Here is a 27,863-nt window from a genome sequence, read left to right as displayed (position 1 = left end):
TTCAGCACCTATCTTAATAAATTTAGCACTTTTCAGCACAATAAGCGGATAATTATGGAAGATCTAACTGCTGAAAAATGAAGTGTTTCAGCGACTGTCAGCGCATTTCTAACATAATTTCCCATACTTATCTTATACAATATCAGCACTTATTTTAGGCATCCTCTTAAAGAAGTTATTGCAGGTGAGGTATAAAACCAAATTAATTGATTGAATGAAACCAGGTAGCTTAAGTATAATTATCTTCTTTCCGTTAGATATGATGAAAGCGTGACTCTTTTTCAGTTGGTCTGTTTTTCAAAAAAATAAATTTTCATTTTAAAAAAAACCACGCAGATTTTTGATTGATTAGTGGCTCTTCGGAAGTGCGAAAGGTTAGGAAGCTTACATGCTGACTGCGTTATAAGCAATAGTGAGCAAAAACATTGCACGTAAAATTATGCAAGAAAGGCGCTGAATCCGCTGAATTTGAAATTTTCGCAAGTGCTGAAAGTATGTAAGAAAAGTGCTGAGAAGGTGCTGAAATCTTGCAAGAGAATTGTTGAAATTATGTAAGAAAAGCGCTGATTCCGCTGAATTTAAAATTTTCATTAGTGCTGATTTTATGTAAGAAATGCGCTGAAAGGTGCTGAATTATTTTTTTTCAGCGGATTCACCACCAAATTCTCCATTTTCAGCGCAATCAGCACAAACCTTACATAATTTTAGCACATTCAGTGGATTTCTTACAAAAATATCCGCTTACAGCTGCTGACTCCTCGACCCGGGTTAGAAAATATTTGTTCTCATATCATGCTTGAACAAACTGATGCAACAATAATAGTCGGGTAGCCTGATCGGAGCTGATACTAACCATTGGAAAACGGCAAAAAAAGTGCATTCATGAGTATCAGTATGGACGGCAATAGTCTAACGGGCGGGGGAAGAGTTCATTTCAATTCTTTGGAAAAGCCTCTTTGATCTTTTCCAGAGGCACAATTTTTTTCGAGGACTGAGGTACGCTGTATGTTTTGTGTTTAGTGTTGGGTTTTCCAGCGGTTAATTAAACCTAGGTTTTGCTTCGGTGAACATAATTTTTTTCTTTATCAAATCGTACCTCCAATGCCTTTTAAATCACTCAAACATGGATCTTTCCTCATTTTCCTTGAATGCAGGAATTGAACCATGTAACCATGAATAACCTTTCTTTTAGAACTGTAATTAGCAAAAAAGAAATCAAACCTGTCGGCAGCCAAAAGCAGTACACAGGGTGCTGTAGCGTACTGTGTAAGAAGCATTCTCAAATGAATACAAACGCAATTAACAGCTGGGCTTTTGATAAAATGATACCTCAGCCTAGTCATAAATCTGCCGGTGAAAGCATAATATCTTTTATCGTAGTTCCAAGTCTCTGACGATTCGAACAATTCGGCTGCCATTACAACAAACCCACTTCCAAAAATGTCAATGAAAGAGTTAATGGCCAGAGGGAAGTATTCTGGCTTCCGAAACTCCTTCACGCGAGTAACCAGGGCAACAATGTATGTGTTTAGGCAGATGGAGAATGTTCCCGTTACAAACTAAAACAAACAAAATTTCAGATTGACAAAACTCTATTTAGAAAGTCTGTACACTGACGTAGTACAGTCTTTCTAGAAGCACGAGCTTCGATTTATTAGTGTTCTTATAAGAGTCTGTTCTTATAAGAACACTAATAAATAGAAGCTCGTGCTTTTCTCCTAGAGTTGTGGTGAATACCCGGATTGAGGTCCTCGTTCAAAAGTCCTTATGAAAATACCCATCGGGACCATTTTTGTCTATGGAAATACCCAGCCAGATCAAAAAGCTTTGATCCAGAATTTTTTTCGTTCAAATTTTCAGTGAGTTCATGTTCACAAACGCTTATGAAAAGACCCGTCAGAGCAAAGTACGATATGATACAGTGTTTGGCTCGTTCAAGTAGTGAGAAGACTAAAAAAACGTTTGTGATTAAAGATTAAAGCCGATCTTTAAAGTAAGCCCTTGAAGAAAACTTTTAAAGAAAGTTGGCAGCGTATTGGGCTGTCAAAATTTTATTAAAATTTTACAAAAGTTTTTAGCTCGCCTATGACAAAGTTTTTGCTCGTTTATTGGGCAGAACCTGGCTCGTGTATGTGGCAAAAAGTAGCTGATGTATGTTATAGAGTTGGTGCTTCTACGGAGCAGTTTTGTCTGGTCTATGGGGCAGACTTTGGCCCGACCGTAAGTACTTGAGCGTTTAGGTTTCTTGTTAAAAAACTCCTCGCCTGTGTATTTTTGTACGCACCGTACCTCCTGGGTCCGATCAAAGATGGTCTGCATCGTATACGAGGACCTCAACCTGGGTAGCGGTAAAACTTTCTCCACTGACAGCAAAAAAAGTTTGGAAAAAATACCCGCTGAAAACGCAAATCATACAAAAATTCACATCAAATCTTACAGAAAATTAACGTTTTCAACACATTCACCTTAAAAAAAACATGGTAATGGGGCTGAAAAAAATCTCCACAACTGTAAAATATGACGAAAAACGGGCTTCGGACAGTGAACATTGATTTCTTTCGTTAACATCACATCAATAACGCTTTCAAATGTGCGAGATTTTATGTACACTTTTTGTGTTCCTTTATACATGTCTTTCATAAACCAGCATAGGTTTCTCTCAACAACAAACAAATTCGGGTACAGAGTGCATCCTCACCTTCAGAACTGAGAAAATTTTCTTCATACCAAACCGGATTTTTTTTAATACTCTTTGACACGATTGAACTTTCCTTTTTCCAAAAAAAATCAAAATAGCTAAAACCAAGTAAAACCAGTCTTAGCACAAGAATGAAGATGCAAAAATTCATGTCTTTTTGAGCACAGACTCAAGAGAGATTTGGTAAATTTTTTCAATATCAGAACTGTATTTGACCTTAACGGACATTTTAGAAACCAACAGCAAGGTATAATTTCATACAATTACAATTATTCGAAACAAATAAAAGAGGCCAACAATAAGACGGCCATAAGACGGCCAACAAACAGAAAATGCTTGTTACTCATTGCTAACACACTGATAAATTTGAGGAGAAATTTCTTAGGTTGCTATAAAAGACATGTTTATTAATTTCCAGTTAAAAAAACCTAAATTTATTTTTCCTGTTCTGTTTTGGGTTTCGAGCAACCAGCAGTAGCTTTATTGAAATGAACTATGTGGTGATACGGCAGCAAAAACAGTAAAGTGCTTTCCTCCAACGCTGCATAGGCAATATTTATTTTGAAAAATAGTAACTTAATGCGGCTTGAAGCACAGAAAGCGATTGAAAAACAAATAAAATAGAGTTTGTTTCTTGAATCGAAAGTCTGAAACAAAAATCACTTTAAAAACCCAACACTCATATCAATTATGAAAAAAATACGAATTTTGTGATTAAAGGCAAAAAAAGTTCCTCTAGCATCTCAAAAATAGAAAAGAAAACAGTTCAAAACTTCTGAGCCAATTTGTGTAAGTTGAAAGCGTAATCTTTTTGGAGAGTGTGGCTCAGATTTGGATACAAAATGACATCAAATAAGGCGGTAGACCTAAGGAAACTAAGAAAAGATCAAGCGGATCACCATAGATTGTTCATATCATCAATATTTCGACAAACAGAATTACAGTAGAGGCCTTGACTAATTGCAGACTTTTTGAGACCAATTAAGTTATGGTTTGTTCTTGATTCAATAATCTTAAAATTTTTGACGCCAAAAAATCGGCAAAGTAAAGTAGCGGACATTTTCTTCTCAAAAGTTTCAAAAGTTTCCAAAAAAATAACATTTTTCACGGAACTTGCTCAAAAAAAGAGGCCTCGATAGTCACAAGAGTAAGAATTGAGCAAAAAAAGAAAAACTAATTTATTATCAAACTGAAGAGTCCCATGACACTTTTGTATGACGTAAGCAATTTTTACCCTGCTTTCAAAGGGCGTAAAAAATGTTTTCTGAAACTCCAATTTTGTTTTAAAAATTTTCCATTCCAGTAACACTCGAATTCCAGGTTGAAAGTTGTTCTATAAAAAACCTCAAAACATAGAATTCTCCGAAACAAAGAAAACAAGACACTCAACAATAAGACAGCCATAAAAAATATGCTTGCTCCCCCTAGCTATTACACTGATAAAAATGAGGATAATTCTCTTAAGTTGCTATAAAAGATGTTTTTTGTCATTTTTTGCATCAAAATTGTATTTGTCCTGTTCTTCTTTCATTTTGGGATTCAACCATCCAGTAGTAGAGTTACTGAAGTGAACTAAGTAGTGATACAGCAGCTAAAACAGTGAAAGTGTTTTCCTCCAACAATGCAGAGGCACAACTTATCATATCTGTAGAAAATCTGCAAAACATATCTTGTCTTGAAAACTAGTTATCTAATAAGTCTTGAAGCACAGAAAGCTATTGAAAAGAAAATATAATAAAGTTTGTTTCTTCAATCAGAAGTCTGAAACAAAGACCACTTTAAAAAACCCAAACCCACATGAATTATGAATAAAAACGCAACTTGTGATTAAAGGCAAAAGTAGGTTATTTTAGCATCTCAACAATAGAAAAAACAGTTGAAAATTCTGAGAAAATTTGAGTGAATTTAAAAGCCTAGTCTTTTTGAACAGTGTGGCTCAGATTTGGATACAAAAGAAAAGATCAAAATAGGCGATAGCGCTTAGGAAACTAAGAAATGATCAGGAGGAGCATAGATTGTTCATATCATCATTACTTCGATAAACAGAATGACAGAAGAAGCCTTGACTAATTGCAGACTTGTTGAGACCAATTAAGTCATGCTTCGTTCTTGATTCGATAATCTCAAAATTTGTGACGCTAAAAGACCAGCAAAGAAAAGTAGCGGACATTGTCTTCTCAAAAGTTTACAGAAAGATAAATTTTTTCACGGATTTTGCTCAAAAAGAGGCCTCGATAGCCACAAGGCTAAACATCGAGCAAAAAAAAGAAAATCTAATCATTTATCAAAGCAGTCCTATGACACTTCTGTTTGGCGTAAGCATTTTCGACCCTACCTTCAAAGGGCGTTAAAGAGAGTTTTCGGAAGCTCCAAATGTGCTTTCAAAATTTTCCATTCCCGTAACACACGAATTCCAGGTTGAAAATTTTTCTATAAAAAACTCCAAATTTAGAAGAGTTCGGTGAAGTGACATTTTTGACGGATAAGGAATACTTTTTGTATTCTGCAGAAAATACACAAAGTTTTGCTTCTTTCTTGATCCCAAATCAACAAAAAGTTTATTTTGAGAGAGTATACAAATTACTCGTGTTTTTTTGAAGGAAGAGGAAAATGTCAGTCAGAAAGAATGTGGAAGAAATTGGCATTCCAAGAAAAAGTCAGGGAAATGCCAAATTCAAAGCTTAAAGGAAATTAAAAAACATCTCATAACTCCAAAATACTGACAAATAATTTTGGAGAGAACAAAAAAGTTTGCTGCTGCTGCAACTGTTTGTTAACTTCACATCAAAAACCCTTTTAAATGTACCAATTGTGATAACATGAACAATTTTGTGTTCCCTTATAAATGCCCTTCAGAAATCATTACAGGTTTCTCTAAAAAAAATTGGCTCAAGAGTGCATCCTCATTTTCAGAACTGAGAAATATTTTACACATAACAAACCTGATTTATTTTGCATTACTCTTTGCCCCGATTAAATTTCCCTTTTTTAAAAACAATCGAAATAGCTAAAACACGTAATTTTTTTTACTGTTTGTGATAGCACAAAAAGGAAACCGCAAAGATTTATGTCGTTTTTGGTCGATTTTGCAAACCATTTCAATGTCGGAACTGTATTCGATCTTAACAGCCAGTTTATAAGCAAACAGCAAGCTAGAATTTCAAAATTTCAGTCATTTACAATTCTTCGAAACAAAGAAAACAAGACACTCAACAATAAGACACTCAAAAACAAGACACTCAACATAAAAAATATGTTTGTTCCCCCTAGCCATTACACTGATAAGAATGAGGAGAATTTACTGAAGTTGCTATAAAAGATGTATTTTGTCATTTTTTGCATCAAAATTGTATTGATCCTGTTCTTCTTTCATTTTGGGATTCAACCATCCAGTAGTAGAGTTACTGAAATGAACTAAGTAGTGATACAGCAGCTAAAACAGTGAAAGTGTTTTCCTTCAACACTGCAGAGGCACGATTTATCGTATCTGTAGAAAATCTGCAAAACATATCTTATCTTGAAAACTAGTTATCTAATAAGTCTTGAAGCACAGAAAGCTATTGAAATGAAAATATAATAAAGTTTGTTTCTTCAATCAAAAGTCTGAAACAAAAATTACTTTAAAAACCCAAACCCACATGAATTATGAATAAAAACGCAACTTGTGATTAATATTAAAAATCCGTTATTTTAGCATCTCAACAAAAGAAAAAACCAGTTCAAAAATTCTGAGAAATTATGAGTGAATTTAAAAGCCTATACTTTTTGAATAGTGTGGCTCAGATTTGGATACAAACGAAGATCAAAATGGTCGATAGCACTTAGGAAACTAAGAAATGATCAGGAGAAGCAGACAGTGTTCTTATCAATAATGTTTCGACGAACAGAATGACAGAAGAAGCTATGACTATTTGCAGACTTGTTGAGACCAATTAAAACACCACTATGGTTTTTTCTTGATTCGATAACCTCAAAATTTGGGACGCGGAAATTTATTCACGGAAATTGCTCAAAAAATAGGTCTCCACAACAACAAATGTAAACATCAAACAAAAAAAGAAAAACTACTTTATTATCAAAAAGAGCAGACTCCATGACGCTTCTGTACGGCTCAAGTAATTATGAGCCTGCTTTCAAAGAGAGTAAAAAAGAGTTTTCAGAACCTCTAAATTTTATTCAAAATTTTCCATCCCAGTACCTAAAATTCCATGTTAAAAATTATCTATAAAAAATTTCCAAATTAAGGAGATTTCGGTGAAATGACATTTTTGACGGATAAAATTTTTTTTCTACTGCAGCAACTACAAAAAGTTTTGTTTCTTTCTTGATCCCTAATCGGCATAATCACTAAAGGATTGAGCCCAATATGATCAAAAACATCACTTTTGAGAGATTATACTGAAATAACCCTGTATTTTTGAAGGAAGAAGAAAATGCCAGTCAGAAAGAATGTGGAAAAAATGGCACTTGAAAAAGAACGGAAATGCGATTTTGAAAGCTTAAAGGAAATTAAACAGCATCTCATAATTCCAATATACCGACAATCAATTTTGAAGATAACGAAAAATTTTGCTCCTAAGGTTCGAGAAAAAATCCGTTTGTTTTTTTGCAGGTTGATGAATTTCTGTTCAACTGCCACTTTTCTTCGTAACATGTAAATAGAAATTAGAAATGTTTTGTTTTTCTGAATCCAATTACACCTGAAACATGTTTTTCTATTTCAAGAACAAAATTTATTGATCATCAATGGATCCTGAAAACTGAGTTTTTTGACATCAATGGATCCTTAGTTATTTCATTGAAATTTCTGGCTCTGGTTGAAAAAAGTTTTTTCCACTGACAGCAAAAAAATGGAAAATATTCCACGCTGAAAATATTACACGGAAATCACTCAAAAATCCGCATTAAATTGTAAAGAAAGTTAACGCTCTCGACCGGTTCAAATAGAAAAAAAACTTATGCCAGTGGGGCCGAAAAAAAGGTTAACAACTAATAACTTTAAAAAATGACAACAAACGGGGTTTTCGGACTAAACTATGATTTTTTTCAATAACATTACATCAATAACGCTTTCAAATGTACGAATTTGGCATGAACATTTTTTTTTACTTTATACAGGTCTTTCATAAACTAGCACAGGCTTTTCTCAACAAAAAATCCGCGTCAAGAGTGCATTATCACTTTCAGAAGTGAGTGAATTTTTGTACACACCAAACCTGATTGCTTTTTCATTACTCTTCTGACCCGATTGAATTGTCCTTTTTCCAAAAAATCAAAATAGCTAAAAGAAATAATTTTTATAGAGTTTGCGTTAGCACAAATATAATAAAGTATTCGTTGAATTGAAATTTTTGACGGATGAGGAAAAATGTTTCCTGCTGCAGCAAAATTTTGCTTTTTTTTGATCACTAATCGGCATAAAGACTAAAAACTTGAACCTAATATGATGAAAAATATTAGTTGTGAGAGTGTATACTGAAATGACCGTATCTTTTTGAAGGAAGAGGAAAATGTCAGTCAGAAAGATTGTGAAAGAAAATGGCACTTCAGGAAAAAGTAATGAAAAACCCAACTTGAAAACTTAAAAGAAATTAAACAATATCGCATAATTTTGGAGAGAACCAGCAAATTTTCGCCAATGATTAGAGAAAAAATTCGTTCAGAGTGGCCAAATTTTGTTTCCTTACCACTTTTTCTCAAAACATCTAAACAAAAACCAAATTTCGTTCGAAAAATGTCAAAAATGTAAAAACATAAACCGTTGTTTTGTTTTACTGGATCCAACTGCACCTGAAACATGTTTTTTCCAAACATATTTTCGATCTTCAGTTTATCTTGAAACCTAGAGGAAAAAAACGTTTAACCAATTTATCAGAGTTTCGCAAAATTTAGGTCAAGTTCTGCAGCCAAAAGGTACATTAAAATCTGTGATGCAGATAACTAAAAAACCATAAAAAATATGCTTGTTCCCCCTAGCTATTACAATGATAAAATAGAGGAGAATTTTCTTAAGTTGCTGTAAAAGATGTATTTTGTCATTTTTTGCATTAAAATTGTATTGGTCCTGTTCCTCTTTCATTTTGGGCTTCAACCATTCAGTAGTAGAGTTACTGAAGTGAACTAAGTAGTGATACAGCAGCTAAAACAGTGAAATTGTTTTCCTCCAACACTGCAGAGGCACAATTTATCATATCTGTAGAAAATCTGCAAAAAAAATCTTATCTTGAAAACTAGTTATTTAATAAGTCTTGAAGCACAGAAAGCTATTGAAAAGAAAATATAATAAAGTTTGTTTCTTCAATCAGAAGTCTGATACCAAAACCAGTTTAAAAACCCAAAACCACATGAATTATGAACAAAAACGCAACTTGTGATTAATGGCAAAAGTAACTTATTTTAGCATCTCAACAACAGAAAAAAACATTTCAAAAATTCTGAGAAATTATGAGTGAATTTAAATGCCTAGTCTTTTTGAACAGTGTGGCTTGGATTTGGATACAAAAGAAGATCAAAATGGTCGATAGCACTTAGGAAACTAAGAAATGTGCAGGAGGAGCAGAGAGTGTTCATATCATTAATATTTCGACAAACAGAATGACAGAAGAAGCTTTGACAATTTACAGACTTGTTGAGACGAATTAAAACACCACTATGGTTTGTTCTTTATTCGATAACCTCAAAATTTGGGACGCAGAACTTTTTTCACAGAAATTGCTCAAAAAAGAGGTCTCCACAACAACAAATGTAAACATCAAACAAAAGAAGCCAAACTAAAAGAGCAGTCTCCATGACGCTTTTGTATGGCTCAAATAATTATGACCCTACTTTCAAAGGGCGTAAAATACTTTTCAGGACCTCTATACTTTTTTCAAAATTTTACATCCCAGTACCTCAAATTCCATGTTAAAAATTATCTATAAAAAATTTCCAAATTAAGGAGATTTCGGTGAAATGACATTTTTGACGGATAAAATTTTTTTTTCTACTGCAGCAACTACAAAAAGTTTTGTTTCTTTCTTGATCCCTAATCGGCATAATCACTAAAAGATTGAGCCCAATACGATCAAAAACATCACTTATGAGAGATTATACTGAAATGACCCTGTATTTTTGAAGGAAGAGGAAAACGTCACTCAGAAAGAATGTGGAAAAAATGGCACTTGAAAAGGAACGGAAATGCAATTTTGAAAGCTCAAAAGAAAATTAAACAACATCTCATGATTCCGATATACCGACAATCAATTTTGAAGAGAACGGAAAATTTTGCTCCAAAGGTTCGAGAAAAATTCCGTTCGTTTTTTCGCAGGTTGATGAAATTCTGTTCAACTGCCACTTTTCTTCGTAACATGTAAACGGAAATTAAAATTGTTTTGTTTTTCTGAGTCCAATTACAACTGAATCATGTTTTTTTCTATATCAAGAACAAAATTTATTGATCATCAATGGATCCTGAAACCTGAGTTTTTTGACATCAATGGATCCTTAGTTATTTCATTGAAATTTCTGACTATTGTTGAAAAAAGTTTTTTCCACTGACAGCAAAAAAATGGAAAATATTCCACGCTGAAAACGCAAATCACTCAAAATCCGCAATGAATTGTAAAGAAATTTAACGCTCTCGACCAGTTCAAATCGAAGAAAATATTATGCCACTGGGGCCGAAAAAAAGGCTCGACAACTAATAACTTTAAAAAATGACAACAAACGGGGTTTTCGGCCTGAACTATGATTTTTTTCAATAACATTACATCAATAACGCTTTCAAATGTACAAATTTGGCATGAACGTTTTTTTGTAACTTTATACAGGTCTTTCATAAACTAGCACAACGATAAATCCGCGTCAAGAGTGCATCATCACTTTCAGAACTGAGTGAATTTTTGTACACACCAAACCTGATTGCTTTTTCATTACTCTTTGACCCGATTGAATTTTCCTTTTTCCAAAAAATCAAAATAGCTGAAACAAAGTAATTTTTTAGAGTTTGCGTTAGCACAAATATAATAAGTATTCGTTGAATTGAAATTTTTGACGGATGAGGAATAATTTTTCCGGCTGCGGCAAAGTTTTGCTTTTTTTGATCACTAATCGGCATAAAGACTAAAAACTTGAACCTAATATGATGAAAAATATTAGTTGTGAGAGTGTATACTGAAATGACCGTATCTTTTTGAAGGAAGAGGAAAACGTCAGTCAGAAAGATTGTGAAAGAAAATGGCACTTCAGGAAAAAGTAATGAAAAACCCAACTTGAAAACTTAAAAGAAATTAAACAATATCGCATAATTTTGGAGAGAACCAGCAAATTTTCGCCAATGATTAGAGAAAAAATTCGTTCAGAATGGCCAAATTTTGTTTCCTTACCACTTTTTCTCAAAACATCTAAACAAAAACTAAATTTCGTTCAAAAAATGTGAAAAATGTAAAAACATAAACCGTTGTTTTGTTTTACTGGATCCAACTGCACCTGAAACATGTTTTTTCAAAACATATTTTCGATCTTCAATTTATCTTGAAACCTAGAGGAAAAAAACGTTTAACAAATTTATCAGAGTTTCGCAAAATTTAGGTCAAGTTCTGCAGCCAAAAGGTACATTAAAATCTGTGAAGCAGATAACTAAAAAGCACAACAAAGAAAATACAACGCTTCCATAGCCGAAAATGTCTTCAGTGTACAAGTCGCGTAAGGAGGTGCTGCCAATTTAAGATGGAAACCAGCTTATTTATTCAAAGCACTGCGCGAGAAATTAAGAATGACCAAAAATTCAAATTTGTCAGGAAGAAATCTTTTTCTAATGCCAAGTTTCTTCAATAAAAAATGGGGAATTGGTTAATTTGAAATAAATACAGCTAGACTACATAGAGACAGCCTTAAACAAAAGAGATGAACATTCTCAAATCTCAGGTTTCTGTATATGAAAAAAAAACATTTGGCTACATTTCAACCGGAAAGTGAATGCTATTGATAACCAAAAAATGTAATAGCAAAAAGGACAAAAAGCAGTATGAGTGAGAAAATTTGGTTCATATGAATTTAACAATTGTAAAACCTTAAAGTGACATTTCACTTGAAGAACAGAGCGATCTTTGCATCCAATGTCACTGCCTTTGCGAACTTTGTTAAACAGTTATTTTGTTTTGCTGGAGCTAAATGTACCTGAAACATGTCTTTTTTAAAGATCAAAACAATAATTATTGATCTCCATTGGATCCTAAAATCTAGGGGACTAAAACATTTCTTCAATTTATACGACTTAAAGCGAAATTTAGGTCAAAATCTGCAACATAACGTACACTAATACCAGTGAAGCAGACGACAATAAAAGACGACATCAAATATAGACCGACGCTTCAATGGCCAAAAAAATTTTTTCCGAGTACAAGTCGCGTAAGGTGCTGACAATTTAGTGTGGAAAACCAGTTATTTATCCGTAGCATTGCACAAAATATAAAAAAAGATTTTAAATTTCAAACTTCTGTCATAGAAAAAAATTTTGATGCCGAATTTCCTAAAAAAAGGGGAATTGTGTTAGGTTGCAATGAATTTAGGTGCAATAAAAAGGCACATCCTACAACAAAAGAGATGAACTCTCTCAATTGTCAGGTTTCCCTATATGAAAAAAGCGTTTTGGCTGATTTTCAAATGGAAAGTGTATGATGTTGATAATCAAAAAATGTTATAGCAAAAAAGATAAAAAGCAATATGAGTGAAGAAATTCGGCTCAAATGATATCAATAATTATAAAAAGAAAAGGGACTTGCAATCAAATGAACAGAACCATTTTTTGCATCCAATGTCATTGCCTTTGTATATTTTGATATGCAGCTGTTTTGTTTAACTGGATCCATCTTCGCACAAAACCTGTTTTTTTTTCGAGATCAAAAACAATATTTATTGATCACCAATGGGCTCTAAAGACTAGTGGATTAAAATTTTTTAACCAAATTTGCAAAATTGTTGATAATTTTAGGCGAAGTTTTGCAGCATAGGGTACAATAAAATCAATGAAGCAGATAACAATAAAGCACGATAACAAATAAAGAACGACGCTTTTATAGTCAAAGCAACTTTTCCATATACAAGTCATCTAAGGCGGTGCTGATAATTGTGGGTAAGAACCAGCTTATTTGTTTATTGCACTTTGCGAAATTCATAAAAGGAAATTAAAGTTTTGTCATCAGGAAATCGTTTTTAAAGCAACTTACTTCAAGAAAAAGTGAGAAAATCTATTAGGTTGCAATGAATATATCTGGAATGCAAAGGCACGGTCAAAAACGAAAGAGATGAACTGTCTCAAATCTCAAGTTTCTGCATATGCTGCTTTCACACATTTTGCTGCTTTTCAATCGGGAAGTGTGTTTATAATCGAAAAAGTTATAGCACAAAGGACAAAAAGCATTGAGTGTAAAAAATATTGGCTTATAAGATTTCGTTACTCGTAGAACCGATAAGCGACATTTCAATTAAAAAATCAGAACCATTTTTGCACCCAATGTCATTGTCTTTGTATACTTTGATAAACAAGTGTTTTGTTTTAATAAGCTCAACTGCACCCAAAATATGATTTTTTTCTAGATCAAGAACGACTTTTATTGATCACCTGTGGAACCTAATATCTGGGGGACTGAAAACTATTAGTGAGCTAAGCAGAAGCGTAGCAAAAATGAGGTCAAGTTCTGCAGCATAACGTATATTAAAATAACTGAAGCAGATAACAATAAAGAACGACAACAAATAAAGAACGACGCTTCGATTGCTAAAAGACTTCTCCAGGTACAAATTGCATAAGAAGGTGTAGATTTTTTAGGATGGAAAACAGCTTTTTTATCAGCGAAAAATCCAAAAAAGAACTTAAACTTGAGTTTTATGTCATAGAAAAAACTTTTTTGATACGAAATTCCTTCCGAAAGGGAATTAGTACTAAGTTGGAAGATAACTGGAAGATATAGGCACAGCTAACAACAAGATGAACTGTCTCAAATGCCAGGCTTCTGTATGTGAGAAAAACAATTGGCTACTTTTCAATCGGAAACTGATAACTAGAAAATGTTAAAGCACAAAGGACAAAAAGCAATAAGTGTAAGAAAAATCAGCTCATAAGAAGTCAAAACTTATGAACCCAGAAAAGACATTACCAGCCTTGCATTCGTTGTTTAATTTTATTACGAGCTTAGAATAAATCAGGGATCCAAAACTTTTTTATCTTTTCCGACAAGTTGTCTATTGACGGCATCAGCTCACATTGGAAGTAATTCCTTTCGGTTGAGTTTGAACGATCTTGTGCGGATGATCTAATTAAAAACTGAAGTAGCCAGCAAAAGTGCAAAAGTCACAAAAACCAAATAGGACGAAAGCAATATATGATCCCCATTTGATGAGATGACAGGTAGGTTTGATTTTGAACGATCTAATGCAGTCGAACTAATTAAAAACTGAAGTTGTCAGCAAGAGTGCAAAATTCACAAAAAAAACAAATAAGAAGAAAACAATATCTCATCCCCATTTGATGGTATGACAGGAGAGTTTTGAAAAGAAAATACGACAAGAAGTTGACCTTTTTAATACTGTTTAGAACGAAATGCACCCATGAATTGTGTTTTCTTGAGGTGGATTAATCCAAATGTATCACCAACCGATCCCAAAATGCAGCTAACAAAACAAGTAAAAACTTTGAAAAAAGAGTTGCAAAGGCACAAAAGGGAGAAACGTTATCTAAATAAATGAAAACTAGAGGACTGCAAATCAGAGTTAAAATCAATAAAGCAGATAACAACAAAGCACGACAAGAAATAAAATACGACGCTTTTATTGCAAAAAAAGCTTTGCCATGTAAAAGTTTCGTAAGGAGGTGCTGACACTTTAGTGTGGATACGAACCTATTTATATGTGGCACTGCGCGAAATAGAAAAAAGAAACTTAAAGGTCAAACTTTCGCCATTGAGAAAACTTTACGGGGCAACTTTTTTCAGGAAAAAGTGGGAGATTCTATTAAGTTGCAATGAATATAGCTGGATTACATAGGCAAAGCCTAAAAGAAGAGAATGAAATGTCTCAATTTTCTCTATACGAAAAAATTTATTGGGCTACTCTTCAATCAGAAATTATATGCTATTGATAATCAAAAACGTATAGCAGAAGGGACAAAAAGCAATATGTGTGACGAAATTCTGCTCAGAAGCTATCAAAACGGAAAAACCGAAAAACGACATTTCATTTAAAGGAACGAATCAACTTTTCCTTCAATGTCATTGCCTTTGTATACTTTGTGAACAGTTATTTGAAGCGCAATGGACAAACAGCAATGAGAGTAAGAAACTTCGGGTCACAAGTATTTAATACTTATAAAACCAAAAAACGACATTTCAAAAAAAAGAACAGAACCATTTTTGCTTCCAATTTCATTGTCTTTGTATACTTTGATAAACAAGTGTTTTGTTTTACTAAACTCAACTGCACCCAAAATATGATTTTTTTCTAGATCAAGAACAACTTTTATTGATCACCTGTGGATCCTAATATCTGGGGGACTGAAAACTATTTGCGAGCTTAGCAGAAGCGTAGCAACAATGAGGTTAAGTTCTGCAGCATAACGTACATTAAAATAACTGAATCAGATAACAATAAAAAACGACAACAAAAAAAGGACGACGCTTCCATTGCCAAAACACTTCTCCAGGTGCAAATTGCATAAGAAGGTGCAGACATTTTAGAATGGAAACCGGCGTTTTTTTTTATCTGCAGCACTTTTCAAAAAATTCAAAGAGGAACATAAACTTCAATTTTTGTCATAGAAAAATACATTTTTCATAACAGATTTCTTAAAAAGGGAATTTGTATCAATTGCAACAAATATAGCTGGAAGATACAGGCACAGCCAATGACAAAAGGCAATGAGTTAAGAAATTTCATAAGAATTCAGTACTTGTAAAACCGACAAACGACATTTCAGAAAAAGGAGGAGAACAATTTTGTATCCAATGTCAAGTGTTTTGTTTTACTAAATCCAACTGCACCTAACAAAATTCATAAATTTCTAGATCCAGAAAAAATTTTTTTGATCACCAGTGGATCCTAAAATCTATGGGACTAACAATTATTAGCGAGAGTAGCAGAACTGTAGCCAAAATAAGGTCAAGTTATGCAGCATAACAATAAGTGAAGCAGATAACATTAAAGCACGACAACAAATGAAGAACAAAGCTTCCATAGCCAAAAAATTTCTCCAAGTAGAAATTGAATAGGAGGGTGAAGATGTTTTAGGATGAAAACCAGCTTTTTTATCCGTAGCATTGCGCAAAGAATCAAAAAAAGAACTTAAACTCAAAAATTTTGTCATAGAAATGGAAATTGTTTTAAGTTGCAATCAACATAGCTGAATACATAGGCACAGCTAACAACAAAAGAGATGAACTGTCTCAAACGTTAGATTTCTGTATATGAAAAAAACAGTTGGCTTATCATTCGGAAAGTGTATGTTGTTTAAAATCAAAAATGTTCAAGCACAATGGTCAAAACGAAATAAGTGTAAAAAAATTCAGCTCATCAGAAGTCAAAACTTGTTAAGCCAAGAAACCAAAATCCATTTGAAGGGAAATTACAATTGTTGCATTATTTGTTTAATTTGTTACGAGCTTGGATTAAATATAGGATCCAAAAAGCTTTTATCTTCTTTTATCTTTCTGACGATTCTTAAAGCTCTAAGTAGATGACAAAATATGCAAAAAATTCTTGTGTAACATCAGCTTTAATTGGATGTCTTTCAATTCGGTTAAATTTGTACGATCTTGTACTCTAGTGAAGTGAAATTGCATTAAGTTGCAATCAATATAGGAGGACTACATAAGCACAGCCTAAAACAAAAGAAATGAACTGTCTCAAGTCTGAGGATTCTGTATATGAAAAAAAGAAACAGAACAACATACTTTTCAATCGGAAAGTGTAGCTGTTGATAATCAAAAAATGTTAAATTACAAAGGACAAAAGGCAATAAGTGTGGGAAAATTCGGCTCATAAGAAGTCAAAAATTGTGAAACCAAAAAACGACATTTCAATTGAAGGGACAGAACGAAGATTGCATTCTTTGTATACTTTGATTACGAGCTTAGAATAAATCAAGGAGCCAAAAAACTTTATTTTTTTTCTGACGTTTCTTAAAATTCTTAATAGATGTAAAAATCTGAAAAAAAAACGTTTGTCTATTGAAAACATCAGCTTTCGTTGGAAGTCCTTCAATTCGGTTGAAATTAAACGATCCAATGCAAATGATCTAATTAAAAACTGAAGTAGCCAGCAAAAGTGCAATAGTCACAAAAATCCAAATAAGAAGAAAGCACTATACTATCCTCATTTGATGCGATGACAGGAAAATTTGAAAATGAACGATCTAAAGCAGACGATCTAATTAAAAACTGAAGCAGCCAGCTAAAGTGCAAAAGTCACAAAAAACCAAATAGGAATAAAGAAATATCTTATCCTCATTTGATGGGATGACAGGAGAGTTTTAGACAGGAAATTACAACAAAGATTTGACGTTTTTTATCCTGTTTAATTTAAAATGCACCTATGGATTGTTTTTTTTTCAAAGCGGACAAATCTAGATTAATAATCAACCGATCCTGAAATGCAGCTAAGAAAACAATGAAAAATTACAAAAAGAGGTACAAATCCGCAATAGGGAGAAATGTTATCTAAAAAAATTATTGCCAATAGAAATCTGAAGCCATTTAGGGTGATATTGCTAACAGAAAACATTGGAATTAAGCACCTAAAGAAATGTCGGGTTGAAAACACACAATTTTTTCTAGCGCTTTCGAAAGCAATGTCAAAAACTGAACGAAATATCTTTTTTTAAAGTTAAAGTTAATATGGTTTTTTTAAAAGAATTTATTCCGATCAATTTATCTGTAAACTCATAACAGATAGAGTCGAATTAGATAAAAATAACATCTATGATCTCCATTACCTCGAAAAACAAAATATGTTTATATAAAATTCCTCGAACTTTGCCAAACCCAACTTAGAGTAAAACCTAAAACTTTCATTTAAAATGCAGCCCATTTGACTGTCGATCGGCTCGACCTTGGACCAATAAAATCATTTTTACAGGAACTCAAATAAAATTTTTCATTTATGGATTAAAAACACACTCCAGTAGTCATGAGAGAAGAAAAGAGGAAAAAAGAAGAGATCAAATAAAACACTGAGAACGGGACCTGCTGCATATAAGTTTGAACACTGAGTTCTCAAAAACCTAGTGATCATGAAACCTTTTGGACTTAAAATCAGAATTAAAATCAGTGAAGCAGATAACAATAAAGCACGACAAGAAATACGAGGCTTTCATAGCAAAAAAAGCTTTTCCATATACAAGTTGCATAGGAAGGTGCTGACATTTTAGGACGGAAACCAGCTTTTTTATCCACGAAAATTCCACAAAGGAACTTAAACTTCAATTTTTTTTCATTGAAAAAACCTTTTTGATACCAAATGTCTTAAAAAGGGAACTTGTATTAAGTTGCAACAAATTAGGGTGGAAACGAACATGTTTATATGTAGCATTGCGAGAAATAATAAAATGGAACCTAGAGTTCAAAGTTTTGCATTGAGAAAATTTTTTCATTGGCAGCTTTCTTCAAGAAAAAGTGGTAAATTCTATTAAGTTGCAATGAATATAGCTGGAATACACAGGCAAAGCCTAAAGCAAGAGAGATGAAGTGTACTAATTTTAAGGTTTGTTTATGCGAAAAAAATCATTTGGCTACTCTTCAGTAGAAAATTGTATCATTAATTGTATTATTAATCAAAAAAGTTATACAAAAGCAATATGTGTGAGGAAATTCGGCTCAAAATATATCAAAACTTGTAAAACAGGATAACGACATTTCATTTAAAGGAACGAATCAACTTTCCTTCCAATGCACCCAACTGCACCCAAAATATGATTTTTTTCTAGATCAAGAACAAGTTTTTTTGATTACCTGTGGATCCTAAAATCTGGGGGACTAAAAACTATTAGCGAGCTTAGCAGAAGTGTAGCAAAAATGAGGTCAAGTTCTGCAGCATAACGTACATTAAAATAACTGAAGCCGATAACAATAAACATGACAACAAATAAAGAACGACGCTTCCTTAGCCAAAAAAACTTCTTCAATTAAAAATCGCATATGAAGATGTAGAAATTTTTCGATGGAAACTAACTTTTTTTATCCGTAGCACTGCGCAAAAAATCAAAAAAGGAGCTTACACTTCAATGTCATAGAAAAAACTTTCTGATGCCAGTTTTCCTTAAAAAGTGAAATCGAATTAAGTTGATATGAACACAGCCGGAATGCATAGGCACAGCCAACAACAAAAGAGATGAACTGTCTCAAATGTTAGGTTTCTGTCTATAAAAAAACAATTGGCTACTTTTCAATAGGAAACTGTATGCAGTTGGTAATTAAAAAAAGTTAAAGCACAAAGGACAAAGAGCAAAAAGTGTAAGAAATTTCAGCTCATCAGAAGCAAAAACTTGTAGAACCAAGAAACGACATTTCAATTGAAGGCACACAACCAACATTGCATCCTTTGTTTACTTTGATAACGAGCTTAGAAAAATCTAAGATCCAAAACCTTTTTTTCTGACGATTTTTAAATTTCTAGTAGATATAAAAATCTGCAAATAACTGCTGTCTATTGAAAACATAAGCTTTCAATGGAAGTCTTTCAGTTCAGTTTAGTTTGAACGAACTTGTGCAGACGATCTAATTAAAAACTGAAGTAGCCAGCAAAAGTGCAAAAGTCAGAAAAAACCAAATAAGAAGAAAACGATTTATTATCCCCATTTGATGGGAAGACAGAGAAGCGAATGAATTTAAACGATCTATTGCAGGCGATCTAATCAAAAACTGAAGTAGCGCAATGTACAAAAGTCACAAAAACCCAATGAGAAGAAAGCAATATCTTATCTCATTTGATGAGTTTTATCAAGAAAATACAACAAAGAATTGACATTTTAAATTTTGTTTAGAGCGAAATGCTACCATGAATTGCTTTTTGAAGGCGGAAAAATCCAAGTAAATCGCTAACCGATCCTGAAATGCCGCTAACAAAACAAGGAAAAAATTACACAAAAGAGGTGCAAAAGCACAATAGGGAGAAACGTTATCTAAATAAATCATTGCCATTAAAATTCTGAAACCATGGTAATAATGCTAACACAAAAAACATTGGACCTCAGCCCTTAAAAATATAGGACAAAAAGTTCAGGTTAAAAAAATTTTTTTCTAGCGTTTTTGAAAGCAATGTCAAAAATTGAACAAAATATCATTTTTTATAGATAATGTTACCGTGGACCTTTTTATGAAAAAAAATTAATGACGAATAAATTATCGGTATATGAAACGAATAGAGTAGAATGAGATAAAAATAACATTTAAGATCTCCAATATCTCGAAAAAAGAATACTTAAATACAAAAATTCCTCGAATTTTGCCAGACCCAACTTAAAATAAAACTTTAAACATTGATTTTAAATGCAGCCCATATTGATTGTCGAATGGGCCACCCTGGAAATCATTGGATCACTAAAATCATTTTTCCGAGAACTCAAGTAAAATGATCCCTTATTGGATCAATAAAACACGCTAATGGTCATAAGGGTGGAAAATGAGGGTGGAAAACTTAGGGTGGAAAAGAGGAAAAAAGAAGAGAGCAAATTAAATAACTGAAAACTTGACTTGCATTTAAGTGTGAACTTACCTAGGGATCATGCATAAACCTAGGGATCATGAAACTTTTAGGACTTAAATTTTTTTAACCAATTGAGCACAATTGTACCAATATTCAGGCCTAGTTCTGCAGCATAACGTACATTAAAATTAGTGAAGCAGATAACAATAAAGCAAGACAACAAATAAGGAACGGCGCGTTCATAGACAAAAGGATTTTTTGTGTACAAGTTGCGCAAAGAGGTGCTGACAAGTTAGGGTGAAAACCAGCTTTTTTATCCGACAAATTTAGAAAGGAATTCAAAATTGAAATTTTTGCCAGAGAGAAAACTTTTTCTAATGCCAACTTTCGTCAAGAAAAAATGGAAATTGTATTAAGCTGCAATGAATATAGCTGAATTAAAAAAAGCACAGTTTAAAGCAAAAGAGATGAACTAACTCAAATCGCAGGTTTCCGTATTTGGAAAAAAAATTGGCTACTTTTCAATCGGAAAATGTGTACTATTGATAATAAAGAAATCTAAAAGCACAAGGGACAAAAAGCAGTAGGTGTAAGAAAATTCGGCTCATAAGATATCAAAATTTTTCAACCTGAAAAGCCCACGCGACCTTTCGCAGGAACAGTACCAATTTTTTATCCAATGTCATATCCTTTGTATACTTTGATAAACATTTGTTTTCTTTTACTGGATTCAACTGCACCTGAAGCATTTTTATTTTTCTGGACCAAAATCAATGGACAAAAAACAATCAACAGTGGACCCTAAAATCTAGAGGACTAAAGACTTTTAACGAACTTAGCTAGGTCAAGTTCTGCAGCATAACGTACAATAAAATTAGGGAAGCAGATAAGATTGAATCACGACAACAAATAAAGAATGACGCTTCCATAGCCAAAAAACTATTGTTTAAGTTGTTTGCCTGACAACCTACGGCTAAACCAAAAATATTAAAACTGTGTTTTGAGAAAATCTTTTAGGTGGCTACTTTACCAAACTCATTTCAATTTATTGTGCTGTCTCTACTACTATGCCTTGAAAAAAGTTTAACGAGGTAAGGTAACAGGATGGTGTAGTGATGTAGTCTTTGTAAAAAGATCAGATTAGAGTGGTAATTTGGCGAGAAACCGTTGGTCAATGAAATAGCGTTAAAACTCTTTCTGACTTCACGCTACAGGGTCGTTTTCAGAAAATTAATTTCCCGCTGATCAACTTGCAACAACTGCTTGCATGTTCATAGTGGACAGTTTTCACCACGAAAAACTAGAAGACATTGCTAATATAGTTATTGAAAACACAATCAGTCTGCTCGGGTCATTTGGACGGTGCTGATTTATTCAGCGTCAATTTACCATCACGATAGTCTTAAGGTTTTGCTTTGGATTTAAAACTCTCATATGGATCTGTCCCAGACACTGGAGTCCTATTGCATTTCACGGTTGATAGAGGAGCAGAGTCTTGGTTAAGATTAAGTTATCGTTAGTCTCTGGTTCGATACTGGGTCTCTATCAGGTTGTTCGGGCATTTTCTTTTTTAGCTAAAAGTTCCGCGCATATTCTCTATTCTATAATACCTTGAGATTGACCTTTCACACTGACTTGATGTTGATTCCAGTAACTTAGTACACTCTGTCCCTCTTATGATGTTGAGTCTTTGACGCGCTTCAAATTGGCCCAACTTGTGACTACGACCGATAATTGCAGCGTTAATCGGAAAAAGTTTTCTGTGGATACAACTTTCAGTTGCAATTTAACGCTAACCGTTTTGATGTCATGAGCCATGAATGGTCTCCCTACAAATAAACATAAAAGAGTGTATATTTGTGGGGACATGATAGGCAGTTCATCTGACACTCTAGTCAATATACATCAAGGTAATATTAAAATCGTTTAGTGCACATCTGCCTCCCACCGCCTTGCATAACTATTTCACCACAATCAGAGAATTTGTTTCAGTTTACGGATACTGTCTTCAGATTTCGACTTATGGTCCGATTTAGGACCATAAGTCGCCTGGCAATTCCTCATGCAAAATTGAAAATTATTTTGCGCCTTTAAAGTTTTGCTTTTTTACAGTTTCCTCGGCTTTTGGCCAATTAATGACTTCAAATGATATTTTTCCTAGCAGCAATTTTCTAGTTTTATATTTGAGCTTGGGCATAATAGTGAAAAGTGTAATTTTGAGGAAATGCTAGCCTTAGAAACGTGTAAGAAATGAGAGCGATGGGGTTAGTTTAATTTTTGATTAGGGCGATTATCTGATATTCGGCACATTTGGTGCGATCTGACCTTTTCCAGCTGCACTTCGTCTCAAATAATTTTTACTCCATGGCTCTGCTTCCTACTCCTAAAAATGTTTGCCAAAAATATTCATCTCTCTCTCATATGCTTATTTTTATTTAATTGCATTCACGCCAGCGATGACGCGGACGAGTACCACAACAATAAAGACAATCATTTTTCGTTTTCCTTGCTAGAAGGATCAAATTCAAAGTTTGAAACATTAACGGAAACAATATTTGATGATTATTGAAGTCAAAGGAGACGAAGCAATTTCAACATCTTTTTGTGTTCAAGGAAGTCGAAATATATGTTGCGGCAATGAACAATTTGAACTTCTCGCTTGAGTTCTTTAACAATTGAAATAATAGAACTAGACTTCATTTGAAACAAACGCCATATCGGTTATAAGCAGGTGAAATTTATCCTCCATACAATCAGGTAAAAATTTTTGGTTACAGTTGCAATTTGTTTGCTTGTGATACAAAACCTTCGAAACCTCACTGAATGAGTTTTGAAAAACTAAGTACTTTTTTTAAAGCATTCAGCTTCTTCATGCAACTATGACGTTCTAAGCTTAGAAAAAGTACGATCAGCGAAATTATGAGAAGAAAACATTTGAGTGATCTGGAAAACTTACCACAAAAACGAGAATCCATAACTTCAGCTTCCAACGCAGTTCATCGAAGTCAAAAAAATCCTTCGCGAGTAGCAGAAATTTATCAAGAGACATGGCAGTTGAAGCGGCAATAGACTGATTTCCAATAGTAACAGTCATTTTTATTTATGGAGGTGACAATCACTGCAAACAACCAAATATTTGAAAACTCTGCTTATTAGGAATTTTCTTGGAAAGAAACTATATTTCAAACTTCTGCAAAGATTCGAAGTACAATCAAATAAAAGTGGATTATCAAACGCTTTATTTTTTATTAGCAATTTTTCTTCGCTGTTCCAGATTGAGGGAAGTGTTAGAAAAATTACATCAGCACCAATCAGTTGTTGAAACCAACTATATCACTCATCAATTAATTGAACAAAATCAAAAGAAAATCAATGTTGATTTGCATAGCATAGTGTCAACGAGTATCTTTGAACCACGCGAAACAACAAGTTACAGAATGGGAAGTAGCAAAGCGACAACATTAATTTCCTGTTTGACAATTTATTTAAATTAAGTACAAAACATTTGTCTAGTTCTCTCCAATAAAAAAAGGTGAACTTGTAGCTGTAGTGTCTTTTTTGGCCTGCCTCCTCAAAAGTAAAAAACTTCTAGGAGAAAAATTGATCCGCAAATCTGTATTCACTTGTTTTTCAGGCCCTAATCCAGCAGACCGAACAAAAACTATGCCAGAAAAATTTAGTTTGTTTGTTTTTCCACGTAGGAAGATGTCAATATAATCGTTTTTTTTTTTCAATTTATGCGGCTTCGATCGTCAGAAAATGTCAGTGTGTTCAGTCTCTTAGATTTGTTATGCTTGGTTTCCCCGATTTGGTATGTTTGGTTTTAAACGTAAGATAAGCGTGAGTTTTTCCATACGATGAATTGAATTCTTCTGTTTATAATGTTGTCAAAAGGAAAGGTAAATTTCTAATCATAGGAGTTCCAAATGTGCCTCTTGAAGACAATATCTACAAAAGATATCGAAAAAAATCATTGTCTTTTTCAGCTCATTTATAAAATTAGTTGCGTTAAATGAATTTTTTGTGTGCTTTTCTTCTTCTCTTACTTTACTTCTTGAATTTTGATGGTTATTCAGTTCATTAAATCACAGTCGCTGAGTATGGATATCACTGTGAGAAACTAAGAACAAAGGTCATTTTCCCAAGAATTCCCATGACTACAAGCCGACATTACTGACGGTTTCTTACGTTTAAATTCAATTTCAAACATATGGAATCTTAGAAACAGAAAAAGATCTATCTTACAATTAAAACCGAACATAAAAATCGTCTCTTACGTTTAAAAACCAGACAAACCAACGCTACCGGAGAAACAAACGTATAGACTTTGTCGGTCTTGTCCAGCTAACACCGAACAAACCGACGATGTTGCTACGTTTACGAACTATGATTTCTGATTAAAAGCGTACAATTTGAAAAGTTATTTGAAATCGGTTTGATACACTGGACATAGCTACCCTAACAACCCAATGATTCGGAAGATACTTTGTGACCTTTTGTGAACTATAGAATGCTGTTTCGAAACATAGTTTTGTTAGGTTGAACTATATGCTCAAAACTTAAGCTCTAAACGACCGTTTCTTCGGTTGAAAAATGCGCGAAGACGAATCAATGGTCTCACTATTTTGCTCCCTATCAGACAAAATTTAGGTTGATGCTCTGATAATTTTAATAAATAGGTGAAAAAAATTTCACTGAACGAACAATATTTGGAAAATTGCTGACTCTTGATTGAATAAAAGCAAAAAACATAAAGCGAGGACATAAAGCAAGGACATAAAAACATAAAGCAACATGGATCAGGAAAGGTTTAGTAGTGGAAAACTTTAGCATTAGGGCCGCATATTCTTGGTAACTACAGTAACAAACCTTTTAAACCAACTGATTGTCGGAAAAATTGTGTCTGATTCTCAGTGTTTCAACTACCGCCCCAGTAGTAAATAATAAGAGCGTTTATAGCGGGGGGTATTCATGCGATATTAAACTTGGGAATAAAGGGAGTGATCCTGAGTGGGCTTTCCTAAGATCTTAAACACGGGATTTCAGGAGATCATGGTGAAAGGGTGTTCCTGCGATACTTAAACATGGGAATAAAGGGGGTGATATTAATTGGGCTTTTTACGATACTTGAACATGGGAATATAGGGGGTAATCTTGTCTTCCTACTATCCCTAAACATGGGAATATAGGGGGTTATTTCAAATGGGTGTTTTTAAGATGGTTTAACATGAGAAAATAGGAAATTATTCTAAGAGGGCAAAACAGTATAAGGGTGAAAAGATAGGGGGAGCTATCGTAAATGGGTCACCGTAGAAAACCGAAAGAGTGGGAATAGTTTTGGTTGGATTAAATTGCTATTTCTTTCTCAATATTTTGATCTCTATGCATCCATCTCTTTTCTATACAAAAAATTTAGGTGAATAGGCTTGAAGTGTCTTTCCTAAAGGAGCGCGCAATGGCATAGGTTGCAATGGTATATTTGAAAAGTTATTACAAGATATATCATGAAGTGAACGCAGAATATTCAGAGCATAGTGAACATTATGTGTACTTCTTTGCAACTTGTTTTTATCTGGAACACGATTTTGATTTGAATATTGCATAGAAGCTAGAACCCTATGGCGGTCTCATGGATATTGAAAATTGTGCACCTGACAAATATTGCAAACCTTACGAAGTTTTAATATTTCATGCTATTCTCCATGACGCTTCCGGTTTTTTCTTTGAACACAGCAAAAAACCAACAGGCTATTCTTACGTCTTGCCTTGTTCAGTCACAAATGATGATGTCTGTCACGTGACAGGCATAGCTTTCTGTCTCTATGTGAAGACTTTAAGAGAAATTTGTTCAGATTACTGGAATAATGAATCTACGATCAGTTGTTCTTGAAATTGAAGGCTTTCGACATAAAAAATAGGGTTTTGATAATCAAAGAACATTCTGAGTGTACTAATCATTACCGTAATACATTTTTTTACCCCCAAATTCTCTCATTATACTTTTCTCAATTGAACAAAGGTTTTTTCCAATGGGTTTCACAATTTCTTCATGGTTTGGCTTAGGAGATGGGAGATTAACACTATTGCAATTTGCAGCAAATTATTCAAAGCATCAAACTTCGTATTCCCTTAATCAAATTTCTTTCATGAGGAACTGTAGAAGCGGACACTTTGAAGAAATTGCTCCAAAGAGATGTTATCAATTGCTAAACGTTGTCTTGTCCAGATTTTGAAAACCTAAAATTATTTAGCGACATGCCAATTTGTGATTTACATGCGATAAGTTGTCCCAAGGACAAAGAAGCAGACGCAGTGCTACTAAGAAGGCCAAACTGTTTGACCAGTGACTGACAAATGAGTTGTCGTTTGAAAAAATTAACTCAATCTCACCTTCAAGTGAATTTGTCTCAAAATTTCGGTTTACTGTTACATAACGGCTGAAGACCAGCTAACCGTTTGAAATGTTAAAGAAAAGAAAGGAGATAATCGTGGTCAAACTGTGCTAAGGAAGAAACAAGTTACTCGCACTGTTGAAGAAATAGAGACACTGAAGAAGTACCTTTCCATCTTAGAGTATTTAAAACTATACCATGTCTATGCAAGAGAATGCGCGAAGACTGAAACTAACTACTTTACTTATGCCGAAGCATGCAATTCCAGTTCAGATATCTCCAACAGATGATAGCCTTCCGTTTGAAATTAAGGTGAGTAACAGAGAAAGCAACATAGAGTGATTTCAAACCTCGCTTTCGCTCTCAAAAAACTGATGAAAACGCTCAATTTGTGTGTTATGAACTTTTTATTGTCAATTAATTTTTCATGAGCCTCAGCTTCAGTTTAATGTTCAAAACAAATTGTAATAAATGAGCCAACTTGAGGACAACATTGACGCTTGAGGAGCTATAACTGCTTCCATAACTTCAGCTTCCAACGCAGTTCTTCGAAGTCAAAAAAATCCTTCGCGAGTAGCATAAATTTATCAAGAGACATGGCAGTTGAAGCGGCAATAGACTGATTTCCAATAGTAACAGTCATTTTTATTTATGGAGGTGACAATCACTGCAAACAACCAAATATTTGAAAACTCTGCTTATTAGGAATTTTCTTGGAAAGAAACTATATTTCAAACTTCTGCAAAGATTCGAAGTACAATCAAATAAAAGTGGATTATCAAACGCTTTATTTTTTATTAGCAATTTTTCTTCGCTGTTCCAGATTGAGGGAAGTGTTAGAAAAATTACATCAGCACCAATCAGTTGTTGAAACCAACTATATCACTCATCAATTAATTGAACAAAATCAAAAGAAAATCAATGTTGATTTGCATAGCATAGTGTCAACGAGTATCTTTGAACCACGCAAAACAACAAGTTACAGAATGGGAAGTAGCAAAGCGACAACATTAATTTCCTGTTTGACAATTTATTTAAATTAAGTACAAAACATTTGTCTAGTTCTCTCCAATAAAAAAAGGTGAACTTGTAGCTGTAGTGTC

General features: G+C 33.6%; 1 protein-coding gene across 1 annotated transcript; it reads right to left on the bottom strand.

Moving 5' to 3' along the window:
* Nucleotides 1-1,221: 1,221 nt before the first annotated feature.
* LOC142356628 (uncharacterized) lies at nucleotides 1,222-23,691 on the bottom strand (the record flags this gene model as incomplete). Its single annotated transcript, XM_075408482.1, has 2 exons — nucleotides 23,325-23,691; nucleotides 1,222-1,559 (listed from the first exon to the last, which is right to left on the bottom strand). Coding segments are annotated over exons 1-2 (476 nt in total), but the record flags the coding sequence as incomplete, so codon positions are not given.
* Between the last annotated feature and the right edge of the window lie 4,172 nt (nucleotides 23,692-27,863).

The sequence above is a fragment of the Convolutriloba macropyga genome, unplaced genomic scaffold (assembly GCF_964194025.1).
Source record: "Convolutriloba macropyga unplaced genomic scaffold, txConMacr16.3 SCAFFOLD_1768, whole genome shotgun sequence".
Taxonomy (NCBI): Eukaryota; Metazoa; Xenacoelomorpha; order Acoela; family Convolutidae; genus Convolutriloba; species Convolutriloba macropyga.
This window is presented reverse-complemented; position numbering and strand designations above follow the sequence as displayed.